General features: G+C 50.5%; 2 protein-coding genes across 2 annotated transcripts in view; one reads left to right on the forward strand and one right to left on the reverse strand.

Annotated features, from left to right (window-relative positions):
- The window catches only part of ZNF185 (zinc finger protein 185 with LIM domain), a 45,731-nt gene that overhangs the window by 15,876 nt on the left and 7,110 nt on the right, over window positions 1-22,745 (forward strand). Inside the window, exons 13-20 of the mRNA XM_068533587.1 lie at window positions 78-182; window positions 1,127-1,225; window positions 4,465-4,554; window positions 9,330-9,527; window positions 11,480-11,590; window positions 12,720-12,800; window positions 14,816-14,887; window positions 15,946-16,048. Coding sequence (XP_068389688.1) covers window positions 78-182; window positions 1,127-1,225; window positions 4,465-4,554; window positions 9,330-9,527; window positions 11,480-11,590; window positions 12,720-12,800; window positions 14,816-14,887; window positions 15,946-16,048 — 859 coding nt within the window. The remainder of the gene's footprint in view (window positions 1-77; window positions 183-1,126; window positions 1,226-4,464; window positions 4,555-9,329; window positions 9,528-11,479; window positions 11,591-12,719; window positions 12,801-14,815; window positions 14,888-15,945; window positions 16,049-22,745) is intronic.
- Window positions 17,377-22,745, reverse strand: part of LOC137757002 (heparan-sulfate 6-O-sulfotransferase 2-like) — a 164,338-nt gene continuing 158,969 nt past the window's right edge. Inside the window, exon 3 of the mRNA XM_068533592.1 lies at window positions 17,377-17,445. Within this exon, the coding sequence (XP_068389693.1) occupies window positions 17,433-17,445 (13 nt within the window). The 3' untranslated portion in view covers window positions 17,377-17,432. The remainder of the gene's footprint in view (window positions 17,446-22,745) is intronic.

The raw sequence follows: 22,745 nt of genomic DNA on the forward strand, positions 1-22,745 counted from the left end.
TTTGGGGATGGGGTAACTGCCCCCACCTAAGTATGGTTGGCTGATGGGTAGTTAACTTATGTTTCTTTCCACCATAGGTCTTCCCCAGGCTCCAAAGACAACGAAGCCCCCAACCCCAGAGAGCCCAAGAGAGACTTGACGGGTGAAAGGGCCTTCAAGGGCCTTGATGCAGACTCTGAAAGGTAACTCAGTGCAGGGACACGGAGCCCATGTGGCCCCCCCATCCAAGGTCAGTGGATGGAGCTGGGACCAGGACTGTCCCATTCTTCACTGTGTCCCCAGTGTCGGGGGCAGTGCAGGTCCTCAATGAATATCTGCCGAAAGAATGAATGAAGGAATGCATGAGGCCTGGAGAAGGGCAGGCCCCTGCCAAGATTCCTCAGGGAGCCAGCTGCAGAGGAGGACAAAACTCTAGGCCAGCAAGGCCGCCAAGCTGGAGGTTTCGGGAAGTCAGTGACCAAAGGATTCATGGACCCCAGCAGAGCATCTAACAGGGCCTTCCAGGGTGGCCTGTAGACGAAGGGAGACGTGGAGGGGGTGCAGGGATAGGAGGCAGAACGATAGCAGGGGATGCTGAGTCCAGAGGGGCTGGTTGTGCCCCAGCCATCCCGCAACCATCCCACTGACCTGTCCTTCAAGCCAGACCAGGGGAGCCTGGGTATGGTGAGCAGTCGCTCACAGTTGGGCACTTCCTGAACAGGAAGTAATGGATAAGAGCCCACAGCCTTGTCTACCTGCCATTGTCTTCTTAGTGCGCAGCCCTAGACCCTGTGGAGCCCCAGCACTGGAATGGGGGAAGGGGACCCAGGATTGTTCGGGGAGCCTTGTCTCTGCCCTGGGCTGTGTTGGTTTATTAGTGGCCCCAGATGCCTTGTCTCTTGTTCCATTGGTCATTGGCCCCCCATTGTGCCACCTTGCTCTGTTTCTTGGCTCCACCTTGCTCCCAGCCCATCAAGTTTGGAAAAAAGGCAGAAATATTGTTGATATCAGCTTGGCTTCAGTTGGAGCAGTGCAGGGTGGCAGCTGAAGGCCTGGGCTTCTGGTCCTTGAGGCCCACTCTCAGGACATATGAGTTAAATTAAATCAAAACCCAATCAGTCAGCAAATGTTTCTCTTCCCATAACAGATCAAGTGCACAGTCAAGTGACGGCAACGTAGGATCCGGACCCACGGGCTCCACACCTGAAGGCTTGGCTGGAGCAGACAGCAGCTCTGGGAGAGGAGGGTGAGCTACCTGGGGGAGGCCCGTGGCCCCAAGTTGTTGATTCTCTCCTGTTCCTGGTCAAGTCGCCACAGCTGCTTGGGCTGCTGGGGGCGGGGCACTGGTCATTTCCCATAGTCCCGTCTACTGCTTCTCCCATCTCCAGCACTCCCGCCGCCGCCACATCCTTTGTCCCCGGACTTCCCACTTCTGAGATTTACCTCTGCTTCAATCTTGCTCCTTCTCCTACCCTCTTCCACTGGCTCTCAGGCTCCTCCCAAGTAGGCATAAGGGCGGGCCTGGGCGGGTAGGATGAACATGTGGAGAAGGAGGGAATGATGGATGAATCGCTGCCTTCCTGCTTCTTGGCTGGAAGGAGGTCCTTCATCCCTTCCAGAAGCCCCAAAGCCTCCTCCACCTTCCTCCTCTGGCCAGCTCTGCTCTCAAGTTCAGTGAGCGGAAAAGCAGTGGCCCCAGTGAGACAAAGTAGGAGACAAGCGTGTCTAGCTGGGCTCTGACTTCTTGGACCTGGGTGGAGTCAGGGGCCATTTTCTCAGGTGATTTGGGGAGTGGCAAGGTCCCACTTGTCCCCAAGTGGTTCCAAACCAAGCATGACTCATCCTTGGGGACAAAGGTTAGGTGTACAGATAGTTCAGCTCCAAGCTGTTCTAGAGCCCTTATGGTTCAGAACAGATGGCCAGAGAGGAATGGTGAAGCCGGTGTCTACAGAGAGCCACCAAGGCACGCTGCCAGCCGGCACCCCTGCCCTACAGTAGTCTGGCCAAGGAGGGAATCTCCGCTTTCCCAACTGGCCCTCTCAGCTGCCTCTACTTGCCCAAGCCCACCGGGAGCCCCTTGCCCTGACTAACTTTACTAGTTTGCAACTGATGCCTGGACCGCCAAGGCCTGACTTCCAAATCAGTAGCACAAGCCAACATGGGAAGAGGATGACAGGCCCCAGCGTCTGCCCACTGTGCCTCAGCCAGTGCCAGGAAACGCCACGGGTCCGGGGCCTCGGTTCTCTGAGCTCCTGCTAGTGGGGAGGACTGTGCAAGAGCCCGACACCCGCAGCCTGCATCACGGTGCTGGCCAGCAGGGTCCTGCAGGTTGACTCCATTCTCTGGTCCAACATGACTGGGCTTGGTTCTTGACTGCTTCGTCTTCGAATATTCATCCAGAACATCCTTCTTGCCTATGCCCCCCTCGCGAAATGAAGTCTTTGCTTTCTGCTTTCAGTTTCCTTAAAATGAAGCCAAAGCTCATATTAAGTTGCAAAATTATCTGAATATTTTCTAGACTTTTATGACTTTTAACAGTCTTTTACATTGTCTCTTCTATAGACAATGATTTTTAAGAGACTTGCTTTTATGGTCTTTGCAAAGAAAAGGTTGTTTGTCATGAAAAAAACACCCACTCTCCTTTTCCATTCATTTTTTAAAAAAATATTTATTTTTGGCTGTGTTGGGTCTTCGTTTCTGTGCGAGGGCTTTCTCTAGTTGCGGCGAGCGGGGGCCACTCTTCATCGCGGTGCGCGGGCCTCTCACTATCGCGGCCTCTCTTGTTGCGGAGCACAGGCTCCAGACGCGCAGGCTCAGTAGTTGTGGCTCACGGGCCCAGTTGCTCCGCGGCATGTGGGATCTTCACAGACCAGGGCTCGAACCCCTGTCCCCTGCATTGGCAGGCAGATTCTCAACCACTGCGCCACCAGGGAAGCCCTTCCATTCATTTTTATGAGTTTACTTAATAATTGAATTCAGTGATTATGGTTGCAAGTACAACTGGCGTAAGTGGGTGTGGAAACAAACATGAGGAACTCTTAGCATGCTACTCAAGTGGAGGGTGCAGGCTCGCACAGGTAACTGCTCGGCATGCTGTGAGTCACAGAGAGACATAGAACTCAGCCTATACCTGGGAAGGCTGCATAAGACAGCACCCACTGAATCTGTATCAAGTTGATGGGCACAGACTGACTGCAAAGGGTTGCTGCTTCTACAAATGGCCACAGGGCCCAGTAATAATCACAGGAGAACTTTAGCACATGTTGGGGCCCAGGCATTTTTCTAAGTACTTGGCATCTATTGACTCATTTACTCTTCTCAGAAAATGTATGAGGCATACACAGTTGTCACCCCATTTCACTGATGATCCAACTGAGGCCCAAAGAGGTCAGTTGATGTGCCCAAGGTCACACAGCCAGAAGCTTAATAAAGCTGTGATTTGAATCAGAGTCATGTGCCCCCCCAGGGAGTGTGCCCTTCACCACGAGGCCACGCTGTCCTGGTGTCAGTCAGCTGTAGGATGTGAGTGAGTACTGTGCTCCAAGCATCCATCTGAGGAACTCCTTAGTGCCCATCATCTGTTGGGAACAGAAGCCACCCTCTCGGGGGGAGCAGACATAAAGACGCAAAGTCCTGAACCAAGACCGGGCTTGGCCTCCTTCCACAGGCTGTCCTCACCTGCTGTCTTTACCCGTCTCCTGGATGATCAGGAGGTGCCCAGTGCCAACTCACAGCCTCATAAGCCTGGACCAGCAGCCACCAGGTAAGGGTGGGGCAACTGCCCAATGACCAATCCCATTGCCAGACGGCCTTAGGGTTCATCCTCACGTCCAGCACCCCAGGGTCCCCCTTGAACCTCTCAGCTCCATGCCTTCTTCACATCAGGTGATCACTGCAGGACAGAGAAGGCTGGGAGGTGAACCCACCCACCGGGGGCAGTGCAGGAGTGGGTACAGGTGATAAGTCAGGGGACCCAGACAACTCAGCACCTACCCATAGGGACCCAAGCTGAGGTGGCAGAGAAGAGGGCATTGAGAAGTGTAGCTTGGGAAGAGACCCTGCTAGGAGAAGTCAGTGGGAAGAATCCCAGGGACAGCCAGCCAGCAGTAGAGGGCTCAGTCCCAGGGAGCATGTGGAGGTGGCTAGGGAGGTGCAATGGGAAGAGGTTGTGCATTCCCACGCTGCAGGCTTCTGCCCTGTTTCATCTACCAACCCACCAGTGGGAAGTGGCCATTTTGCTGTGGGTGTGTGCAACATTTAGTAAGGAACGATCGTTCTAGATTCCCACAGAGCCCTGGGAGGTGTAGGTCATGCAAGGATGCTGGAACCCCAAACTAGGAGGACACTTCCCCAGGAATTCCAAGCTGGCCACGGCCAGATGTAGGTCCTCCTTTCCTGTGAGAATGCAGCTGGGAAGGGGAAGACCTGGGCCCCAGGTCTCCTTTGGTCTGAGGCTTCAGAAGGTCTGTGTGTTTCCTCCTTCAGCTCTGGTGCCACTTCTGCCTCTGCTGTCCTGGCTAACAGGAAGAGCAACAGCCCAGCACACCTGGAGGACATGGAGACGGACCCAAAGGGGTAAGGCATCAGCCAACAGTGCTGAGCTTGTGCGGTGGAGAGAGGCGACTCAAGTGTACATTAGCCTTTGGCTGGGAAGGTGAGGCCAGTGAGCTGGCCCAAGGGACGTGGCGAGGGCTGAAGCCCCAGCTGGAAACCTCTGGCCTCCTCCAGGAAGTCCTCCATAGTCAGGAAGTCACCCACTCTGTCAGTCAGCAACCACTTGGAAGGCACCTGCTCTGTGCTGGAGACCGGAGTACACAGACAAATCGGACAGGGCTAATGGGGGGCAAAACCTGGTCCAGACTGGAACAGGGGAAGGGGGCCCCAGGACAGCCTCATGGGAGAGGTGACTTTTGAGCTGAATCTTGAAAGGTGAATAGGAGTCCTCCAAGCAAAGGGTACAGGATGTACAAAGGACTCCAAATAACCTGGTGTTTACTGGCGTGGCACATGAGGTTTGTGAAGGTAGGCAGGGGCTGATTGGCCTTTTGTATCAGATATCGTTAATAATCACAACAGCTACTTCACTTTGGGGCACCTACTGTGTGCACAGCCCTGTACTCAGTGTCTCATACGGCCCTCCCCACAATCGTGTGAGCTTTGTGCCTAACTATAATGAATAACAAAGGACTGGAAGTCAGGTCTCTGTGACTCCTGGGAAGAACAGTGCTTTGAAAGAAATAGCCGGGGTGCTAAGATAGAGAGTAATGGTGGTGAGGAGGGCACTACTTAGATGAGTGGAGGAACGAACAACTCTAGGAAAGCAAGGAGTAAAGACCTGCAGATAGGGAAACACAAACTTAAAACCCTGCTTTGGGAACACGCTTAGCAGGTTCCAAAGCATAAAGTAGCCTACCCGGTGAGGGGGACCATAGATGGAACCGTGTCCTGGTAAGCCATGAGAGGGAGATTGGATCTTCTTTCAAGTTTTAAGCCAGAGAGGAACACGGTCTGATTTAGGTGTTTAAAAAGTGAGTGAATTTTTGCAATTTCACACCACATTACAGCTACTTTTTTACATTTGTCACCCCTACATAAACTGATGCTGGGGGTGGGGTGGGTAACGGATCTCTAAGGTATGAGGCCCTATTATGTGACTTTTTTGTTTCAAATTGCCCTGACAATTAACAGAGTGAAAACAAAAACTGACACCTATAGTGCGCTCTGCCAGGTGCTTTACTCTTGCCAGCAACCCTGTGAAATGGATAAGATGGGGAAACTGAGGCATAGAAAGGTTACCTGACTTGTCAAGGGATTCCAAATGGCAGAGCTGAGTCGCAACTGAAGAGGCTCTAAGAAAAACCCCAGGAAAAACTTTGAAAAGCTAGTTTATGAACTCTGTTCTTTGCAGCCTATTCTCAAGACCCAGAAGCAGTAACTGTCAGATGGTTAATGTGTACAGCATGCCATCTGCACAATCGCATGTAATATTCCCCAAACCCGGGGAAGGATCTGGCTTCTTATTATGCAATTTGACAGTGGAGGAAACGGAGGGCTCCTATGAAGAGCAAAGCTAGAAATAGAGCTCAGATCTGGTAACTGTAGAGCCCACGCTTACAACTAATTTTCTCTGATTAAAAGTTTGCAAACTCAAAACAAACTTTCTTGATCAGTGTTTCACAACTCTGGCTGCACTTGATAATCACCTGAGAAGTGGTTTGTTTGTTTTTTTAAAGTATCCTGTGACCCACGCGGAGAGATTTAGATTCAATTGTTCTAGGGTAGTGGTTCTGAAACAGGGGCATCTCCCCCACCTCCAACCCCCCAAGAGTCACTTGGCAATGTCTGAAGACACTGTTGATTGCCACAACTGGGAAGAGGGTACTACTGGCAAATGGTGGAGACCAGGGATGCTGCCCAACGTCCTACAGTGCAGAGGACAGCTCCCACCACAGTTATCGAGTCCAAAATGTCAATAATGGTGAGGCTGACAAACTCTGTCCTAGAGCTGTCACGATGTCATGGGAGGCCAGGAGATTCTACAATGGGAAGAAAAAAAGGCGGACCGAGTCCCCACCTGCTCTGCAGGGAACTGCGCAGCCGGCACAGAACGTGTATGCCTGCGCACGCGCGCCGGCACAGAAGTGTGCGCCGGCGCACGTGCGCCGGCACGCACGTGTACGCCTGTGCACGCGCGCCGGCACAGAACGTATGCGCCTGCGCACACGCGCCGGCACGCAACGTGTGTGCCTGCACGTGCGTGCCCCGGGAGGGTGTGCCTTTGCGTTCGGCGAGTGTGCGCCTGCGCGCACCGCCATTTTCTGCACTCCCGAGCTTGTGTCCGGTGTGCATCGGGAAACGGAACCGTCCACACAGCGAAATGGCTACCGTGGGCGTGAGCGGCCTCGGCGGCGCTTCTCCCGCGGTCGTGCCCGCGCCTGCCGCTAGATGGCGCGCGAGGATCACAATTGGGCCGGGCTGCCCTTCCCCCGTGGCCTGGAGGACATGGGTGGTTCCACCGTCCTCGGGGCTGCAGCAGCCCCCCCGACCACGTGTGCACCCTCGCCGCAGTGCCGGCGGAGGCGGGAGAGAGGAAGGGAGCTGGGTGCCCGCAAGGAGCCAAAGGGGCTGTTTGGCGGGGTGCCCTGGTGTCGGCGGTGTCTGGGCACTGGGCGCTGGTCTTCGGAGCTGGCTGGGGCCGGGAGCTGTGGACTCGCGGGGAGGGCGGCTCGACCCTCCAGCCACGAGGGCCCTCGGGCGGAGATGCCTGCTCTGGGCGCTGGGGCTCCGTGGGGAAGCGGCTTGTTCCTAAGCGGTGGGGGAAGGAGGGGAGTGGGGCGGGCAGGGGCCTCCTGCAGAGCGGTGGAGCTGTCCCAAACTTGAGGAACTCTACCCTACTCTAACTTGGTTTGCTTCATCACAATACAGGTACAGGAAGAGGTGGTATAGTATAGTGAGCACGGACTCCTGTGCCTGGGCTCAAACCTAAGCTCTGTCAGTTAACTTGCTATGCGGTTTTGGGTATCGTACTCATCTATGTGCTTCAGTTTCCTTACTTGTAGAATAGTGGCCGTAATAGATCCTACCACGCAGGGTTGTTGTGAGGGTTAAATGCGTTTGCATGTAGGACATTTCCTGGCACAGAGTACTACGTAAATGTTGGATTCTCCTTTTATAAGAAGTTACAGCCAAATAAACCAGTCCCAGAGGACTATCTCTTTCCACCAGAACTATTTAAGGACACTCAGAAAGGTGGCCTCTGGTCCCCTTTACCAGCCGTATTGGCCTGACTTCATTTAATAAGATAGATAAGCTCACCTTCTCCCCACTAAATTTGTGTTATTAGACTTTACATCTAAAGCATATGCTGTTTTCCTCTGTGTTGCAAGTCTGGGCTTTTCAGGTTTATGTTCTCTCTGCATTAGGAACAGGTGAACTTTAACCACACTTGTTCACCGCGGACAACTGCTGTCAACCACTGGAGGAGTGTAATGGAGGTAGCACAAGAGTCGAAGGGGCTGTTTTCTTCCACGTAGAGAGTGTGATTGTATCCAGAATTGTCAGTAGCTGTATTAGGCTTCTGGATCTTTGATCTGGTTACAGCCAGAAGTATTACCTTCCCTATCTCTAAACACTTGACTTCCAGGCAATTCATTAGGGGCCTGGAAGACCTCTGGGTTGTTAAATTGCTCAGCAAGACTTCCTGTGACTGTTTTACTAAGATTTCCTTTTTATGGGTTAGGTGGGTTATACCGCCTATAATTGTAGTGACTCTGCTCTGAGGCCTAGGGTGAAGGAGCCTTATTCATCCACTTGGCCCTGTGTCACAGTGGACATCCAAATTGCTCTTTGCTGAGAATCCTGGCTTTATTCACAAACTTGGTGAGGATAACTTCTCTTACCGTAATTCTATAGGGGATAGGGGTTTGTACAGGACTCCGATTAAGTCCATGGTAAAGCTAGCTCAGGGCTTCCAGAGTCGGGAAACAAACTCTTTAGGCCTTCTTGGTTTGCCTTTAGCTCAAGCCTGTATGTCACATGCAGAGGTGGGGCGGGTGTGTCAGGGCATTCTGCTGGCACTATCTGAGGAGAGCATACTGTCCAAAAGGTATGAGCTCCACTCCCCTTGTTATTCCAGCTTGAAGGCAGCGAGCCTGCCTGCCTACTATGGGATTAACTTCCATGAATAGAGTCCCAGGGCTGGAGGTAGCTGGTGGTGTGGTCTTCTCGTCCTAAGATAGCCCCACCAGCCGGAGGCAGGCTGCTGATTTTGGGAGGCTTGAGTTCGGGATGGGCCAGGATCAAGGTGATGGTGAACGAGATATTCATCTTTTGGAATGCTAGGCTCATGTTCTCAATAATCTCACTCAGTCTTGGCCCCGGCCAGTGTACATGTGACATCTTTGGTGCTTGAGGCCACCAGGCAGCAGCACCATCACACGGGATGTGGAGGAGGCACCGGCACTGAGAACAAGGCCCTCCGAAGCACCTCAGGATGGGGATGGTGATGGGAGGGATGTGCAAGGGTAGCCGTGATGTGAGGCTAGGACGGAAGGAAGGTCTCCCAAAGAGCTTGATGCCGAGGACAGCAGGGAAGGCACTCCCTCCTTGCTGGACTGAGGGGGTGACAAAAGCATCTGGGCTCACGCTTCATGTAATACACGTGGGGACAGCCTTTGTTGGTGGGAGGGGAGCAGTGGTGCTGGGGTCCCCCTGAGGAAGACACGAGCTCTCCCCGCGGTGGGGGCCATGCCGGGCTCCTGTCTGCCCCACCTCCCGGGAGAGGAGCCCGCTGTGGCCACGGGAGAGGATATCGGTGTGTAGTCGGTAACCAAGGGCTTATTCTTCCTCAGCACCTTGGCTGATTTTGAGGACGAGAATGTGGTCACCAAGGTGGGAGACTCCTGGCAGGGGAGGCCTGGAGCCCAGCAAGATGACCGGGGAGACCCAGCTGCACCCACCCAGAAGCTGGCAGACCCCAGCAGCCCCAAGCAGCAGAGCAGCCCCAGAAATCCTGAGCAGCACCTGGAAGTGGACAGCCAGGCCAGCAGGTAAGGGCCACTCTGTGCTGGACTCCTGCCTGCCTGAACCTGACTTTTGTCAGGGCCCATAGCCCAGAACAAACCCTAACACGCTAGGCATGCCAGCTACTTTCTGCAGGTGTGATGGGCTAGGAGCCCATCGGAGGCTGACAAGCAATGAGTATCCCAGGGGTAGATCTCTGTGGGCTTGGGTTTGGAGCCACAGCACCAAATCTGTTACACCAAACCTGGCAGAGAGAAGGTGCCCAGAGAACCGTGCTGTCTGGCAGCCACATGGAGCATGGAGACCTGGCTTGGCAGAAGGATACGGGGTGCCTTTGCCATTCATGGGGCTGGAAGATTTCTAAGCTGTGCCTTGTATGGCAGCATTTCAGTGTTCTCTTAGCTCTCCAGAGATCTTTGCCCAAAGTGGTCATGAGTTTGGGAATAACCTAGAGACGATATACAAGTACTTCATATGAACCAGTTGTAGGTAGCGGCCATACACACACTGAACAAGATGGCCAGGCCCCCAGGCACGCCCTCAGGAAGCACACAAATAGCACAGCAGTAACACCACGGTAGCAACCATTAGCATTTGCTGCGTGCTGAGAATGTGCAGGCGTCCTTCTCATGCTTTATGTGTCCTCACTCGTTTAGTTCTCACGCCAACCCTATGAGAGAGGTGCTATTATTATATCTGTTCTATAGTTGAGAGGCTGAGGCGGAGGGAGGTTGCATGGCTGGCCAGTAGCCACCCAGCCAGGCAGTGGCCTGACAGGGCTTAGAAGGCCGGCAGGCAGCCCAGAGCCTGCATTGCGACCCCTGTGCTGTGCCCGCTGCCTCTCCATTTCGGTAAGCCGGCTCCTTCTTGTGCTTCAGGCCTCCTTGCCCCGCAGCTCTTCTGTCCCCGCGACCGTCACGCTGTGTCTGGATCAGAGGATGCCAGACACTTGCTAGCTGTTCAGTCAGAAGTGGATGCTGTTTCCCTCCCCTCGTACTCAGTCCTCTTCTGACTACCTGCTTCTGTACTTTATCCCCCGCCTGTCTCTCCAGGTTCCCATTGGGCCTCCCCTCCCAGCCACTCCACCTCCTTCAGTCTGCATCGTGCATTCCTGTGTCCTAGAGTGACATAGGACTAGGCACAGGGTGACTGGGCACATTGAGGCAGGGTACCTCACCCAGCCTGGGGTGAGAGGGCAGGTGCTCTGGGAATGGCTTCCCAGAGGAGAAAGCGGTGTCATGTGCAAAGGTACGAGAGAGATCAGGTACACGTGACATAGTCTGGGAAGATGAGGCTGGGGAGCTGGGCAGGTGCTATCATGCTTGTTCTCTACCCTCCCCACTCTTAAACTAGTTGAAGTCCTGGGCACTGGATTCCAGACCAGGGGCTGTGTGCTACACCAAGGGGTGGAGATTCAGAAAAACCATTATACCTGTCAGTCTCCTGCTTCTTCTTATGGTAGGTGACTTCCAGAATGAGGTCCATCCACATCTCTTCCTTGGTGACACCTAAATTCATTTGTCCCTCTCTCCCTCAGCCTTGTGTTCTCCAGAAACTTCACTGGAGGATGGGGGCAGGGAGCTCATTCCAGGAAGGGGCTGCCCCACCCATTGAGGAGGTGAGCGGGGCTGTGTCTGTCAAGTCCTTGCTAGCCCCATAGCTCTGCTGTAACCAAGTGAGTCATAGGCCAAGACCCTTGGCTGCAGGGGTAGTTCTGGGCACACACTGGAAGGTTGGGGTCTTGCCACCAACTTACAATGTAACCTGGGTTTTCTCATCTATAAAATGAGTACTTCTATCCATTGATCTCAGGAGCCTCAAGGAACAAACAGCTCAGTGATTTTCAAGGGTTGTTTAAAAAACGTCAGCGTTCTTTTAAACTCTTTGAAGTGGCGGTCTCGGCATTAGCCCCTGCTTGACCCTGGAAGACACCAGCTCTCAGTGTTGACACGGCGGCTCCTCCCTCCGCTTCTTTCAGGATGAGGAACCCCTCAAGGTGTACGGTCACTGTTGCCGTCACTGCCACCTCTGAGCAGCCTCGTGTTTATGTGCCAGCCTCCCCGAGTGAATTGGAGTCTAACTCAACCAGGTAAGAAGGGACAATCGGGAGACGTTCTGTGGGCTGTTTCCTCCCTGGAGCTAAAGGACTCGGCTTTTGGCCCACGTTACTTCCCTGATATTAGCTCTAGTACCTACTCCAGTTCTCAGCAGCCCGTTGATCAAGGGGCCACAGAGTGTAGCCCAAGTTCCCCTAATATAAACTCCTGTGTGTGGGCCTGAACAGAGTCTCCCAATGAGAAGCTGAGGTGGCACTTCTAGGACTCTGCCATCCTTCGGACCTTGCTAATGTTTCTTGGGGAACATGCTTGCAGAGTCCAAAGAAATCCCTTTGAGGCCAGGGCCTGTGTCTGTCTCTCTCACGTTATCTGTTGTGAGAAGAGGCGCATAACCACTGCCTCACCTGAGTTCCTGTCCTCACCTGCCATCGTACAGTGGAGGAAGGGAGCCGTTGCAAGGAGGCTGAGTGAAGTGTGTGTGTGTGTGTGTGTGTGTGTGTGTGTGTGTTTGTGTGTGTGTGGAGGAGAGATCAGAGGAGCGTCTGCTGCCATCAAGCCAGCAGGCTGGAGTGCAGAGCATGTAAATGGGGCCAAATTTGGTGTCATGGTGAGCCCATCGTGAGGTAGACCTTGTTTCCAAAGTTGCCAGGGGCTTGTCCAGGGTGAGGCAACTACCTGAGCTCACCCTGGAGCTCCAAGAGTGGGAAGGGAGAGGTTAGATTGCTGATGGAGATTTGACAGTGTAAGATGAGGCTTAGGGGTGATCTCGGTCCCAGGCAGAAGGGAAACAAAATGTGGTCAGAGAGGAGAATGGAAAGTCCACTGGACTGAAGTCTCTGGAGGGTAGCGTCCCACCACTGGCTGCAAGGAGCGTCTTTCTAGCGCTCTCAAATCCACACACACCAGGCTGTACTCATGGGCTTTGATTTCAGCCCGAGTCCACAGTGGGCTCAGCAGCCTAGCAGCTCCTGTTTCCTGCTTTTGTTGCCCGGCGGGGGGTAGAGCACCAGCACCTCTGCCCCCAGGCATTCCCATGAGCTCCTTCACTTCCTTCAAACAAAATGGGGGTCCTTCCTGTCCTGGACCCCTGCCTTAGGTCAGGCCCAGTCCCCTGGAATCTTCCAGTATACCTCTTTCTGTTCTGCTATGCTTTTTCTACAGCAAAGGGATTCTCTTTATGAAGGAGTACGTGAATGCTCGTGAGGTGTCTTCCGGGAAGCCACTGTCTTCATTCTACAGCAGGTGAGAAGTCCCAGATCTTTCCATGTCACGGCCTTCTCCTGCCAGGCCCTATGTTGTCCTCATTCCTGCATCCCCAGTACCTCATCAAGTACTTCGCCCAGAGTACCTTCTGTGTAACCATTTATTGAATAGGCAGATGATTTAATTGCTCACGGACATGATTTATGCCTTTCCAGATGTTCTACCTGACTCGGTGCCTTTGCGCTCCCCTTTTGTCGTTAATTCATCCTACACTCCACTTCCAGCACCATCCGTTTCTGCCTGTATTTGTTTCTTGGTAGACTACAAGCTTGCTTTTGTGAAATCCTGAGAGCATCACTCTTGATAGAGCTGGTGAGGCCCTTAAGAACCATCTAGTTAATTCCATCCTGTTCCAGAACTCAGGGCTCCTCTCTTCAGCTCCCATGCTCTTTCCAACATGCCAGGTTGCCTCATTTGAACACACATTTCACTCATCATCTCTTTGGCTGCTTGCTTCCAGATGCCATATTGAAGGGTACCTCCATGCCACCTCAGCTAAAAACTAACCCACACTGAGACAGTGTATTCCTGGGATTTTTTTTTTTTTATGACACATCCATCACCCCACTGCTAGGGTGAGGATTTTAGTAACAGAGAGGTGCATCCTGGCCTTATTTCAGGATTGGGCCTCTGGGGACTCCAGACCAGCTTTCACTGCTGCTGTGGAATGATGATCGTGGGCGTAGGGGTCAAGTTCAAGTGCCTGCTCAACCCCCATTTATTGGGTCATTTTGGAGAAGATGCTCAACCTTTATGAGCCTCCGTTTCTTCACTTGTAACTCCTTAGAGTGATTTTTCCTAGTAGCTTTGTTGAGATATAATTAATATATCATAAAATTCACTCTTTAAAGTATACAGTCCAGTGGTTTTTGGTACATTATACAACGTTGTGCAATCATCACCACCATCCAATTCCAGGACACTTTTATCACACAAAAAGGGAACCCCAGACCCATTAGCAGCGCCCCCAGCACCACAAGCCACAGCCCCTGGCCACTACTATTTTCTGTCTCTATAGCTTTTTTCAGGGAGGTGGTTTTTTGTTTTTGTTTGTTTCTTTGGGGTTTTTTTGACATGCCACGCAGCATGTGGGATCTTAGTTCCCTAGCCAAGGATCGAACCTCTGGCCCCTGCAGTGGAAGCTCGGAGTCTTAACCACTGAACCGCCAGGGAAGTCCCCTCTTTGTGGTGCCATCTGGTGTTTGCCTCTCTGAACTCTGTCCATCTCCCAGTTTTTCTTCTTCCGGTCCCAGCAGTATTTTGTTTAATGGGACACTTAGAGTTGTGTAGTCCAGTGTTTTCACCTTTTGCTTTACCTTCCAGGAGGCTTAGAGGTAAGCTTAAATCTCAAAAGAAATCAGAAGCTAGGCTGAAATTCTGGCTCACCCCTTACTCCAAGCATGACCTTAGGCAGGTCACTTAACCTCAGGAGGTCATCACACAGCTCCTGTTAGCATGACAGCTTCACTAAACCATATCCCAGAGCTTGTAGCTAGTTGCCCTTCCCTGGAAATAGTTTTTTTGATCATTATTTTTTATTATAAAAAGTCATATTATTGAAAACTGAAGATGCGAAAAGGAAAAAAAAAAAATCACCCCTAATTCCACTGTGTAACCCAGCACGGTATTATGTTGGAATGTTTCCTTGCTTTTTTTGTTCCCATTCTTAGTTGATTCCTGCTGTGAGTGGGCTCCTGGCGATTGTCACATTATAACCGAGGCGCATATGTGGGGAGAAAAGCCATGGACCTTTCCCCCTGGTCCGTGAAACTGACAGTTCTCCAGAATCCTAGCCACCCCCTTCTCATCTTCCTCACCACAGCAGGTCTTCTTTGCCCCCAGTGTAAGAGCTCTTCTCTGAGAGAATTATGCCTCGTTGGCACCAAGTTTATTTAGCATAACAGATGATGGCTGGTCATGCAGAGTCCTGTGTTAATCAGAAAAGCCTTCTCCACTCATGACTGCTCTCCTCTCTCCCATCACACTCACTGCAGCGTCGGCAGCACTGAGGACTCAGGCCACATGGAGAAGAAACTCCCACGTGACAGCACTCCATACTCTGAGAGGTAAGTCTGCTGTGTTAGCAGGGAGCTCACAGGTCTCCAGGAGGAGAAGCAGGTGAGGGAGATTTACACGCTAAGTCCATTTGCTTTTGTCTGCCGCTTTGCTACTTCTGGCCCATTTCCAGATGGGATGTGTCACACCACAGCATAGGGCACTGCTTCCCTCATTGGGCTGTCACACTTGTGGCAATGAAAGCCTTTGAATCCAGCTAAGACCAAAGGGCAAAAGCAGTGAGTCAGTGGCAGAGCTAGGGCTAAACCCCAGGGCCCTGAGTACTCCGAGGTAAGGGACGTTTCCACTCTGCCATCTGACTAACTGTGAGCTGGGGCTGGTGGTGGTAAAATAGGAGGGAGGAACAGGGCTGTGACGAGGGCAACACTGTCAAGAGACTGAGCCCCGGGCCAGCAGCAAGGCAGGCAGGGGCTTTTGACAGGTTCTGTCTGAGGAGGAAAACCAGGGGGTGACTTGAGGAACAAAGGCAGGGATCCTGGAACTGGGGAGATACTCAGTCTACAAGTCGGTATCTAGGACTTCAGTCTGAGGTCCCAGCAGGCTCTACAGCCACACTGACTTTGTGATAGTCCTTGGACCCATGCTGCCTCTGTGATACTCCAGGTAGGACTCAGTGCTCCCAGGCATGAAGAGAAGGGCCATCAAGACAAGGGGCCAGGTAGGGCATACAGAGACGTGTCTCCTGTAGGAGAAGACGTATGTCTTCCTATTCTAGGTGGGAACAGCCCCCCATGCAGACACGCTAGGCCGAGGGACAGAGACAAGCAAGCTGCCTGGAATAAGAATCAGATCGCGGTGTCCAGACATACGATAGAGAGTAGGGTGAAGATACAGAACTGGTTTCTGGAAACAATGTGAGGGTCTACAGTGGGCTGCGGTCCAGTCTGGCCCAAGGCTACATGGCCAGTTCACACCACAGGAAAAGATGGCAGGCTGGGAATCCTGGCAGCAGCCTAAGCCTGGCTGCGTCAAACCACAGGATCTGGCTGCATCACATCAATAGTCTGCGCACCAGCCTGACCGTGGATCCTTGTTTTTCATTTCCCAGAACAAGTGGAGGGATCTGTACTTACTGCAACCAGGAGATCGGAGACTGTCCAAAGATTACCTTAGAACATCTTGGCCTTTGCTGCCATGACTATTGCTTTAAGGTAAGGAAGACAGGTGGTGTTGCTGAGAGCATCGTCCACAGCTGGGGAGCCTTTATGGGTTCAGAGAGTGTGGAGAAGGCTTTATCTCTCTATGAATGTGTGGGAGCTGAATGGACTCCCAAGTCGAAAGGAGTACTATGTGCTTAATACTGTGAGGGAAACAAAAGCAGTCTTCTGGGGAAAGACTATTCCCAGCAGACAGCCAACAAGTGCAAAGGCCCTGGGGCAGCAGCATGGAGTATCTTAGCTCACGTGGCTGGAATGACATGAGTGAGGGGTGAGTGGCTGGAGATAAAGTCTTAAGGATGGCTAAGAACTGGATCATGTAGGCCTTTCAGGATACAGAGAGACTTTGGGTTTTATTCTAAATGCAGTTGGAACCTACTGGACGGTTTGGGTGGTGGAGAGACAGGGTCTGACTCATGCTTTTCAAAGGATCCCTCTGACTGCTAGGTGAAGGAGCGACTGTAGAGGGGCAGGAATGGGAAAAGGGAGATCAGTTAGGAAACTGCTGCAGTACATCAAGCTAGAGAAAGCAGTCACTTGATTAGGGAGTTGGCAGGGGACATGTCAAGATGGTGCCTGGATCGGGGATACTGTTTGAAAATAGAGCTGGCAGGTTGTGGCTATGAGGAAATGCGAGGAGTCAAAGGAGATTGCAAAGTTTGGGGCCCAAGCCATTAGCTGAAAGGATGGTGGCGCCTTTTACCGAGAAGGGAAGGAGTAGAGGGGAGCAGGTTTGAGCAGAGGCAAGGCGGAGATGAGTGAAATTGAAGATGCCTCAGTGAGAGCTACGTGAGGAGCTCACATGGTCGTTTGGATATGTGAGTTTGTGTTCCAGGGTAAGGCTGGAGCTGGGAGTCCTCAGGGCATGCTTTTTCCCTGAGCCGTCCCTGACCTGATGAAATCACCTAAGGTGTGGGTGGGTGGAGAGGGGGGCTGACGCTGAGCCTTGTGTCTCTCTATCATTTAGAGGTTGGGAAGAGGAGGGGGTCCACAGAGGAGGGTGAGAAGTAACACAGAGTGTGATGCCCCAAGTGACACAGTTTCTCCAAAGACTGCATTGGTCACCCTGTCAGTGGTTGCTGAGAGATCAAATGGGATGAAGCCTGAGAATTGACCTTGAATTTTGCAGCATGGTGGTCATCTGTGACCTCAGTTGGAGCAGTTTTGCTGGAGTGACGGGGATAGAAGCTTGACTGGAGTGGGCTCATGTGGAAATGGACAGAGTGAGTCTGGAAGACTGTCCTGATGGGTTGGCTTTGTAAGGGAGCAGTGCAAGCAGACAGTGGGGCAGAGGTGCCAGGCATGGGTTTATGCTGATGGGAGCGATGCAGTAGTGAGCAGACACTGATGACGCAGGAGAAAGAGACGTTGATGGTGATCATGATGTACGTCTGTAGGAGAGAAAGATGGGTACCAGTTGACACATGGCAGGAATAGGAAAGGCCAAATCTCTGGGTCACACACAGAGAGGTTCCCAAGTTGGCTGGTGGAAGAATGAAGAACTTCAGTACTTGCTTCTGTTTTCTCAGTCGATTAGAAAACATGATCATCTATGAGTGAGGGTGGGCAAGGGGTGTTGGACACTTGAGAAGAAAAGGGAGTCTGTGAAATATTGTCTCAGAGACAGGGAGGGTGGATGGGCTGTGCAGAGCCCGCTTGAAGGGAGGGCTCGTTCATTGCTATGGAGACCGGTCAGCATGTACTGTGTTGTTCCCTAGCCAGGCTCAGCCACAAGGGTGAAGCAGGGGCAGTTGCATTTACTGGGGCGGAGATTATGCCAGGTGAGTTGGCAGGGTTTGGTCTGTGTGCAACGGAACAATAACAGTGAGGCGGTGAGCTGGTCCAGTAATGGAGGTTCCAGCAGTGGCAGAGACCAGCCAAATAAGCTGGAGGACATGGAAGTCAAGCAGTGGGGTGTATGACTTATTGGTTGTAACGAGGTCTAGAGCAGCAGTTCTCGCTCTGGAGTGTGCATCTCACACTTGACCATCCCCTGAAGGGCTTGTTAAGACACAGAGTGCTGGGCCCCAGCCCAGTATCTTAACTCAGTACGTCTGGGTGGGACCTGAGAATTGGCCTCTCTAACAAGTTTCCAGGCAATGCTGAGGCTGCTTGTCTACATAGAGTCTGGCCAGAGCAGTGGCCGAGGTAGAGAGGGGCCCAGAACATTGGAGGAAAGGAACAAAAGGCCACGTGGTAGGAAGCTCTTCCATCTGCGTGGATCCAGAATTGACTCAGGAGTGCTGCAGGGAGAGACTGTGACATGTCATTTGGCAAAGAACATTCTGTTTTCCTGATTCCTGGACTTACTACATGAAAACTTCTTAGAAACTATTATGAACAATTATATACCAATAAATTGGTATATAATTAGAAACATACAACCTTAGAAACATACAACCTACCAAGACAGAACCAAGAAGAAACTGGAAGCTTGAACAGACAAATAATAAATAAGAAGAGTGACTCAGTAACCAAACACCTCTCAACAAAGAAAAACTCAAGGCTGGGTCTTCACAGGCAACTCTACCAAACATTGAAAGAAAAATTAATACCAATCCTTTTTATACTCTTCCAGAAATGGAAGAAAGAACACTTCCAAACTCATTTTATGAAGTTAGCATTATCCTGACACCAAAGCAGGCAAAAAATTAGAAATAGAGCTACCAGATGATCCAGCAATCCCACTTCTGTGTATATACACAAAGGAATTGAAATCAGCATCTCAAAGAGGTATCTGTATTCTCTGTCCATTGCAGCATTGTTAACAATAGCCAAAACATGAAAGCAACCTAATTGTGCATTGCCTGATGAATGGCTGAAGAAAATGTGGTATATAGGGACTTCCCTGGTGGCACAGTGGTTAAGAATCCGACTGCCAATGCAGGGGACACGGGTTCCAGCCCTGATCCGGGAAGGTCCCACATGCCGCGGAACCACTAAGCCCATGCGCCACAACTACTGAGCCTGTGCCCTAGAGCCCACAAGCCACAACTACTGAGCCCACGCGCCACAACTACTGAAGCCCACGCACCTAGAGCCCTTGCTCTGCAGCAAGAGAGGCCACCGCAATGAGAAGCCTGCACACCACAACGAAGAGCAGCCCCCGCCTGCCACAACTAGAGAAAGCCCACGCGCAGCAACGAAGACCCAACGCAGCCAAAAATACATCAAAAAAAGAGAAAATGTGGTATATACACAAAATGGGATATTATTCAGCCTTTAAAGAAAGAAGGAAATCCTGCCATTTGCAACAACATGGATGAACGTGGTGGACATTATGCTAAGTGAAGTAAGCCAGACACAGAAGGACAAATACTACCTAGTACCACTTATGTGAGGAATCTAAAACAGCCAAACCCATAGAAGAGAGTAGAAGGGTGGTTGCCAGGGGCTGGGGAGAGGGGAAATGGGGAGGTGATGGTCAAAGGGTACAACGTGTCAGGTACCCAAGATAAGTAAGTTCTAGAGATCTAGAATATTTTGTCAACTTTTGGTTGTATACTTTAATTACAGGGCACCCCTGTTAAACAGAGAGCAAAATTACGGGAGTCTCAGACCTAAGCAACTCTGGGCACATTTGGTCTCACAGAGCCAAGTGTTGGGTGAAGGGTGCAGTTGGAGTGGGTTGGAGTCCCAGGAAGGCTTTGTGAGGGAGGTGGGTCCAGAGTCAGAGGTGAAGAGGTGTCCAAGGGTATTTTCCAGGTGGCTAAACAGGTCTCCATCGTGCGTGCAGAGGGAATAGGGATGAAGAGGCAGGCAGGAGGCTGGCAGGCCTGGGAGGAGGAGGCACAGAGCGGCAGGGATTTTAAACTTGCCTGATTGGCGCTCACACAGGGCTGGGGAACTTGGAATTGTGGCAAAATAGGCCTGATATTCTTGGGGAATTCTTGGAATGTGGGCAGGGTGCCTGAGAGCCACCCCTGGGGTCCATGAGCACAGAGGTGAAGAGGATATTATTTTCATAAGATCACACAGCTGCTCAGAACCGAGGGTGGAAATCCCGGTTCCAACATCAGAGCCAGTGTTGTCTCAGCTACACCCTGCAGCCTCCCAGGAAATGCCATTCCATTGCTCAAGTTCATTTGTATAAACTAATCTGTCACTATCCTTAATTGTAGGTTTATCTTACCTTTGTTAGATTGACATAACATTTTAAAATACTAGTTTGTAGGGGACTTCCCTGGTGGTCCAGTGGGTAAGACAACACGCTCCCAATGCAGGGGGCCCAGGTCCAATCCCTGATCAGGGAACTAGATCCCTCATGCATGCCTCAACTAAGAGTCCACATGCCACAACTAAGAGTCCGCATGCCGCAACTAAAGATCCCGCGTGCCGCAACAAAGATCCTGCATACTGCAACTAAGACCGGGTGCAGCCAAAATAAATAAATAAATGGACATTAAAATAAGTAAATAAATAAATACTAAAATAAATAAACAAAATGGAATACTAGTTTGTATTGTTATATTTAGGAAGAAAAAGAAGACACTTATGGCCACGGCATCACAACAACCTTTTAGGGTCCCTGTTCTCCACAGTGTGAGGCATGTTGCAAGCCCAGATTGTTGATTTTTTTCCTGTGTTCCCAGAGGTGACCCCCTAAATGGATCAGCACCATTAGCTGGCTAAGTTGAGGTTCAAGTCCTGGTCTACAGTAACTAGAATCAGAGAGGGCTGATAAATTCACAGTGAAAAAATGGCCAGGAGGATAGCCTCATCCACCAGAGGGCAGACAGCAGGAGCAAGAAGAACTACAGTCCTGCAGCCTGGGGGACAGAAACCACATTCACAGAAAGATAGACAAGATGAAAAGGCAGACGGCTATGTACCAGATGAAGGAACAAGATAAAACCCCAGAAAAACAACTAAATGAAGTGGAGATAGGCAACCTTCCAGAAAAAGAATTCAGAATAATGATAGTGAAGATGATCCAGGACCTCGGAATAAGAATGGAGGCAAAGATCGAGAAGATGCAAGAAATGTTTAACAAAGACCTAGAAGAGTTAAAGAACAAACAAACAGAGATGAACATTACAGTAACTGAAATGAAAAATACACTAGAAGGAATCAGTAGCAGAATAACTGAGGCAGAAGAACGGATAAGTGACCTGGAAGACAGAATGGTGGAATTCACTGCTGCAGAACAGAATAAAGAAAAAAGAATGAAAAGAAATGAAGACAGCCTAAGAGACCTCTGGAACAACATTAAACGCAACAACATTCGCATTATAGGGGTCCCAGAAGGAGAAGAGAGAGAGAAAGGACCGGAGAAAATATATGAAGAGATTATAGTCGAAAACTTCCCTAACATGGGAAAGGAAATAGCCACCCAAGTCCAAGAAGTGCAGAGAGTCCCATACAGGATGAACCCAAGGAGAAACACGCCGAGACACACAGTAATCAAATTGGCAGAAATTAAAGGCAAAGAAAAATTATTGAAAGCAGCAAGGGAAAAATGACAAATAACATACAAGGGAACTCCCATAAGGTTAACAGCTGATTTCACAGCAGAAACCCTACAAGCCAGAAGGGAGTGGCATGATATACTTAAAGTGATGAAAGGGAAGAACCTACAACCAAGATTACTCTACCCAGCAAGGATCTCATTCAGATTCGATGGAGAAATCAAAAGCTTTACAGACAAGCAAAAGCTAAGAGCAGTCAGCACCACCAAACCAGCTCTACAACAAATGCTAAAGGAACTTCTCTAAGTGGGAAACACAAGAGAAGAAAAGGATCTACAAGAGAAGAAAAGGACCTACAAGAACAAACCCAAAACAAAAAAATGGTAAAAGGAACATACATATCGCTAATTACCTTAAACGTGAATGGATTAAATGCTCCAGCCAAAAGACACAGGCTTGCTGAATGGATACAAAAACAAGACCCATATATATGCTGTCTACAAGAGACCCACTTCAGACCTAGGGACACATTCAGACTGAAAGTGAGGGGATGGAAAAAGATATTCTATGCAAATGGAAATTAGAAGAAAGCTGGAGTAGCAATACTCATACCAGATAAAATAGACTTTAAAATAAAGAATGTCACAAGAGACAAGGAAGGACACTACATAATGATCAAGGGATCAATCCAAGAAGAAGATATAACAATTAAAAATATATATGCACCCAACATAGCATCTCAGTACATAAGGCAACTGCTAACAGCTCTAAAAGAGGAAATCGACAGTAACACAATAATAGTGGGGGACTCCAACACCTCACTTACACCAGTGGACAGATCATCCAAACCGAAAATTAATAAGGAAACACAAGCTTTAAATGACACAATAGACCAGATAGATTTAATTGATATTTATAGGACATTCCATCCAAAAACCGCAGATTACACTTTCTTCTCAAGTGTGCACAGAACATTCTCCAGGATAGATCACATCTTGGGTCACAAATCAAGCCTCAGTAAATTGAAGAAAACTGAAATCATATCAAGCATGTTTTCTGACCACAACGCTGTGAGATTAGAAATCAATTACAGGGAAAACAACGTAAAAAGCACAAACACATGGAGGCTAGACAATACGTTACTAAATAACCAAGAGATGACTGAAGAAGTCAAAGAGGAAATCAAAAAATACCTAGAGACAAATGACAATGAAAACACGACGATCCAAAACCTATGGGATGCAGCAAAAGCAGTTCTAAGAGGGAAGCTTATAGCTATACAA

Source organism: Eschrichtius robustus, chromosome X (genome assembly GCF_028021215.1).
Source record: "Eschrichtius robustus isolate mEscRob2 chromosome X, mEscRob2.pri, whole genome shotgun sequence".
NCBI lineage: Eukaryota > Metazoa > Chordata > Mammalia > Artiodactyla > Eschrichtiidae > Eschrichtius > Eschrichtius robustus.